This window comes from Manis javanica, chromosome 5 (genome assembly GCF_040802235.1).
Source record: "Manis javanica isolate MJ-LG chromosome 5, MJ_LKY, whole genome shotgun sequence".
Lineage (NCBI taxonomy): Eukaryota > Metazoa > Chordata > Mammalia > Pholidota > Manidae > Manis > Manis javanica.
Genome location: NC_133160.1, coordinates 55199432 through 55205431, shown reverse-complemented (window position 1 = coordinate 55205431; position 6000 = coordinate 55199432). Strand labels below are relative to the sequence as shown.

Below are 6000 nucleotides of genomic sequence, written 5' to 3'. Positions count from 1 at the left end.
TATGCTGTACTTTCATCCCCGTGTCTAATTTATATTGTGACTGAGATTTTGTGCCTCTTTATCCCCTTCACCTATTTCACCCACCCACCGCAACCTTTCCCCCATGGTAGCCACCACTCACTTCTCAATGTCTGTGAATCTATTTCTATTTTGTTTGTTTATTCTGTTTATTTTCATTTATTTTTAGATTTTACATGTAATGAAATTATTTGTCTTTTTCTGACTTACTTCACATAGCATAGTATCCTCTAGGTCCATCCATGTTGTCACAAATGGCAAGATTTCATTCATTTTAGGAATGATATTCTATTGTGTAGATGTACCACATTTTCTTTATCTATTCATTTATTGATGGACAGTGTGGCTGCTTCCAGATCTTGGCTATTGTAATAATGTGTCAATAAACAGAGGAGTACATGTGTCTTTTCTAATCAAGGATTTTATTTCCTTCCAGTAAATTCCTAGAAGTGGAATTACTGTGTTGAAAATGGTGTATCTATTTTAGTTTTTTGAGGAACCTCCATACTATTTTCAATAGTGGTTGGACCAATTTGCATTTCCACCAACAGTACAGGCAGGTTCCCTTTTCTCAATATCATCACCAACACTTGTTATTTCTTGTGTTTTGGATAGCAGCCATTCTGACTGGTGTGAGGTGATACACATGTGGTTTTGATGTTCATTTCCTTGATGAATAGTGAAGTGGAGCATCTTTTTATATGCTTATTGGCCATCTGTCTTCTCTGGAGAAAGAAAAGAAAAAAATTTCTATTAGAGACTTCAGATAAATTTATTACATACTAAAACAATAGAATACTGACTTTCCACTTAAGATACCTTTAAGATTATTTAATCAAAATGAACAAATTCTCATCTTCGTGGTTTCAGAATTATAAGATTTGCCAATACAATAAAAAAGTTTTATAGTATTTGATTAATTGGAGTAAAATGACTTTTAAAAGTTTTTTTAACTATTAAGTATAGTTGAACTGTCTGAACTATCCAAGTAATAAAATTTATTAGACAATTTATTAGATTTTCTCCTAATATTTTTTCAAGGTATCTTATCTCCTACCCCTCAAATTGCTGTAATATTGTATTGATTGCTACTAAATGCTTGTTAAAAACTTAATTAATTAACATTTCTGATGACAAACATCAGCTGAAATAATGATTGGTGTTTATTCTGTTTCAGTGAAAGTAAATGATTGAAAATCACCCGGCTGGAAATCACCTATTTTCTGAATTACTATTACTCCAGAAAAGGCTTTACCCAGACATATCAAGTAACTATTACTTATGCCTGTTTCTCTTTCACTTAGAGGCATTATTTTTAACCATATGCACACAGAAGGATTTGAGAAAATTAAAATGTCATTGATTTTGTATTTGGATAAAGGCTTCTATATTATCATTACCTTTGCAACCTTGGAGCTGATGCTGTGGATCATTCAATTAATGGGAAAATGTCTGACATATAACCTAATTTTCAAACAAAAGAGTAAGAGCATATTTACTTCTTGACAGAAAAAGCCTGACTTCACACTCCAATTTAAATATATGTGTCAGCATGCATCCTGAAACAATCTCACTTCTGAATTTTAATTCTGAGACCCATATATAATGAAATGATATTAGATGAATGATAGCTACGTGGATAGGTAAAGCATGGGGACTTACTGTGAGCTTGATCCTGATGCTCTGCTGTCTTCTTCCTCAAAGACAAAGCATTCTCTGACTAAAACTGAACAATGAACAAGTCAGGGTCATTAAATGAAATTTATCACAGTAAAATCCAGAATTTTTGAGAGGTTTATCTTTCTTTTGCAAGGTGAGAGCATGGCAATGATGAAAAGGGAAGAGGAAAAAGAGAAGATGTGCCATCCATCACCTCACCTGTTAGAAAGAACACATATGGAGGTTGAAAATCTGGAAATTTGTTTCATTAAGACTATCTGTGCCCATTTACCATTTGGAACGTCTTTCTGACCCCCCTCTGCACCTGCACCATGGCACCCCTACCAAGGGTATTCATATCCCACCAGTTTGGTGTTTATTCACATAAAGATATTTGCATCATTTGTTTATACATAAACTCTTTTGTGTAGTTTATGTAATGAATCTAATTATTTGGGGGAAAATCTTAAATACCCTATCTTATCATCAGGTATTATTTTCAGAGTCTAAAGTTGACTGACTGAATTTTCAGTTATTGTAAAACATCATCAAATCATAGTACAACATGGAAAACAACTACAGTTATTTACATGAGAAAACCAGTAGACATTAGAGCAATTCCCCTTCCCCAGCACACACATGCATTATTTTTATTGTCTTTTTCAATTCTGAATATTTCCTTAGTCTAGTTAATGTCAGATATATTCAGATCTGTTTGTAGAAGAATAGATCAATTATAACCTACCTTTACTCCAAATTTGATAAATGATTAATTTTATTTCATTTATCAAAACAAAACAAGAGGATAGGTAGGCATAATTAAATGTTTTGAATAATACTACACATGCCTACCAACAGATTTTCAAACGCACAGCAAACAGCAGTTTTATATGTTTTCTTTAAAAATTCCAAAAAGAACACATTTTCATTAGAGTGTTTAAAATATAATAGGCAATTCAGTTTGACTCACAATAGAAATAAAACATTCTCAATCAATGGGCCTACTGGAGATAGGACTCCTGCATTGTTTCTAAATTCCAAATAAATCTTTGAGAGAGGTTACTAAAAATGGGATTTAATGGTAACAGGGAAAATAAAAGACAGAAAGCTTAAAAAAACCCATGAATATCTGAGACCCAAGTTGAAGCCAGGATCAGTCTACCTCTGACAAAGCTTTCCATGCACTGGAGAATAATAATATCAATGTTTGCAAGCCCCTTATAATGAAGTCAAATTTTAAAGAGAGTCTTTCTGGCTCTTGTTTTGAGAAGGAAATTTTATAGAAATCTAAGAAATAAAAGTTAAAATAATTCCCCCAAATAAGTTTCAGGTGTATTGAACCCTATTTCAGTGTGCTGACTAGTTTCTGGGTGGCTATGAATAATTTATTTCTAGATCCTTTTTTTTTTTCCAGGAAGCAGACTCAGTAAAAAGGCCTGTCTTATTCCATTGCTGACTCACTTTATTCCTTCTTCCTTTACACCTGACAAGTATGTTTCTAATTGAAATGCATAGTAACATTTGCCTGCTCAGAAAAAGAAATGTAGAAAAATAGTTTATAGTTAATTTTATTTCAGTTTGGCTGCTTCAAATCAAAGTTAAATCCTCTTGAAGTCTGAATAAAGAAAAAAAGAATAAGGTCACATTTGTCAAGCTGAATACATTGTAGACTTATTTCTAACAAGAAATAGATTATTATTTCTAAAATAAATGCTTTTTATAAGAACAGAATTTTTTCTATATCCCAGATGGATGGGTGAAAGAGCAATGTATTCTGTGTAGAATGCTAATAAAATCACATTGGGTGTTCTGTAATATTAAGAAAACTCATATACCTCTTCATTATTTATAATGTAAAAATTGAAAAGTTGGAACAAATTTATTAAAACCCATTGCCAAGTTGTAAAGGCTTTTGGAGTTTTCAGCACTGTTCACAATGTAATGGGACTGCTCCTACCACTGCATAGTTTTCTCTCTTAATCAACTTCTCCATTATACAGTTAATCATCTTCACTCCCTAAACAACCTCTTTTTTTTAACATTTTTATTTCTTTCAATAGCAACATCAGCTTTCCAGTGAATGGGCCTCAGTTCTTGGTATCATATTTAACCCATTTTCCTACTTGGTACTCACAGGCCATAAGGTAATAAGTGCTACAGATTCCATTTCTATGATTTCCTTCCAGGATCTCTTCTTTTCCCATTGTCACTGCTATCAGTCCCGTTTAGACTTTCGTGAACTTTCACTTGACAAACTATGATCCCCAAGCAAAATCCAGCTACTACCTGTTTCGTAAATAAAGTCTTTTTTTTTTAACACAGACATACTCATTTATGCCATATAGTCTAGGCTGTTTTTATTTTTCATCAGTAGAGTTAAGTAGTTGTGATAGAGACCACATGAACTGCCAACTTGCAAATGTTTACTATCTGGCCTTTTACAAAAAAACTTTGTCCTTTTACCTTGGCTATTGTTATATGCATCCTAACTATCTCCTCATTCCCAGATTCCTCTAAAGTTAATCCTGTTGGTCAAATCTTTTTAAAACATAAGCATTGATAATAGTCTCATGCTCACATCCCTCAAAGCTTCATCCATACTCGTAAAACATGGAATTCTGAGTCTGCTGTTAAAGCTGTACAGGTTCACCACATACTCTGGTGTAGACTTTGTCTCCTGGGGCTATATACCCTCATACTTCCCAGGTCTACCCGGAGTATCCATCATTGTCCTGTTGAAATGCTGGATGTTACAAGCCCACTTAAAATAATACCTAATCCAGGAAGCTTCCCCAAGTTCATCATTCATATGGAACTTGCATACTTCCCTCTCAGGATCCTTTTCTTTTTGCTATAGTCATTTGTCTTCCCCTCTCACTAAATCTTATGGAGGAATGGAGCTTTGCTCTCCTTTTTCTTTATCTGCTCTTGGTCCTGGTCTGGCTGCCTATATTTGTTTATTTATTTAGCAGCCATCTATTTAATACTTACTTTGTTCCAAGCACAATGCTGGTAAAGGAGGAAGCAAAGAAAGGAAAGGTAGACTCTGCCTTCAAGAAATTTAGTTTTAGTATTAGAATTTAAAAGTAAATAGTAAAATATAATGAATTTAAAATAAGATTATGATCAAAGGAAGACAAGACTTGTACTTAAGTCTGATTGAAAGATAGAGAAGGACTTTCAATGAAGTTGACAACTGTGTTGTCTTAATAGAGAACAGCCAAGTGCAAAATGGTAGAGGAGTATTTCAAGCAAAGAAACACATCGTGAAATAGCATGGGGGAAGTTCAAGTAAGTGTGAATAGTTTCACAAATTTATAGTTGAGCATGTGTTGTCAGGGTAGTGTTATAAGAACTGAAGCTGTAAAGAGAAGGAATCACAGCATCCTGAAAGTAGAGCCCTAAATACCTTATTGAGGAGTTTAGTCTTCATACTGTAGGCAATGATCCAAAATCAAGTTCCAAAGAACATTGATATTGAAGGATGTTTGGCAATTCTTAAGAGAAGAAAAGAAGAGACTCTAGTCAATTAACTTTAGGAAATACTTGATAAAGCAAAAGTCATTCAAGTCTTTTCTGTAGGATTTGCACTGCTAACCGTCAAGGGTGAGATAGATTGTGAAGTATTTCCCAAACTTCTGTTGCCCATGAAATCTTTCCTTCTTAAAAGATTTCCAGGGACTTATGTATTTCAGGAAATTTAGGAAACTCTACTTTGTGCAATAGAACATTGAGTCATATCTTCCCAGGCACAAAAAAGAGATGTATTGGCAGAGACAGAACAGAGGGTGGGAAATGAAATAGGATATGCTGCAGTAATTCAGGTAAAAATGAGAAGGCTCTATATTAAGGAAATGATAAAGGAAGAGGGGGGCAAATACCCTTATTTAAGAGTTAACAAAGATGGGATTTCTTAACTAGATGTGAGGATAATTAACAAGATATTGATTATATCACTCACTGGCCTAAAACCCAGAAACAGTTCACCCTGTTTCATAGAATCTTGAAAGTTCAGTAAGGATACGTGTGTTCTGCTCCTTTATTCTCTTCCACCTCAGCCCTTATCACATGTCCCGTCCCCAGACTCCTTCCCCTCAGCAGCTCTGGCCTTCTTTCAGCTGCTCCCATTGGCTGTGATTCCCCTGGTCTGACAGCCTTTACACTTACAGGTCCCTCCTTCTCATATCATAAGTCAGTTAACTTGATACTTATATTTCAGTTTTAGGGTCATTTCCCTTCCTCTGAAAATATTTCCCTGATCTTCCTGATTAGGTCCATTGTTGCATTATATGCTATTTTGGAGCCAAGCATCTCTCATTTCTA

General features: G+C 34.3%; 1 protein-coding gene across 1 annotated transcript in view; it reads right to left on the bottom strand.

The window, feature by feature from the left end:
* Positions 1–523: 523 nt before the first annotated feature.
* Positions 524–6000, bottom strand: part of PCDH18 (protocadherin 18) — a 61065-nt gene continuing 55588 nt past the window's right edge. The window contains exons 4-5 of the mRNA XM_073237043.1: positions 1681–1744; positions 524–743 (exon numbers count right to left, since the gene is read on the bottom strand). Of these exons, the coding sequence (XP_073093144.1) occupies positions 716–743; positions 1681–1744 (92 nt within the window). The 3' untranslated portion in view covers positions 524–715. The remainder of the gene's footprint in view (positions 744–1680; positions 1745–6000) is intronic.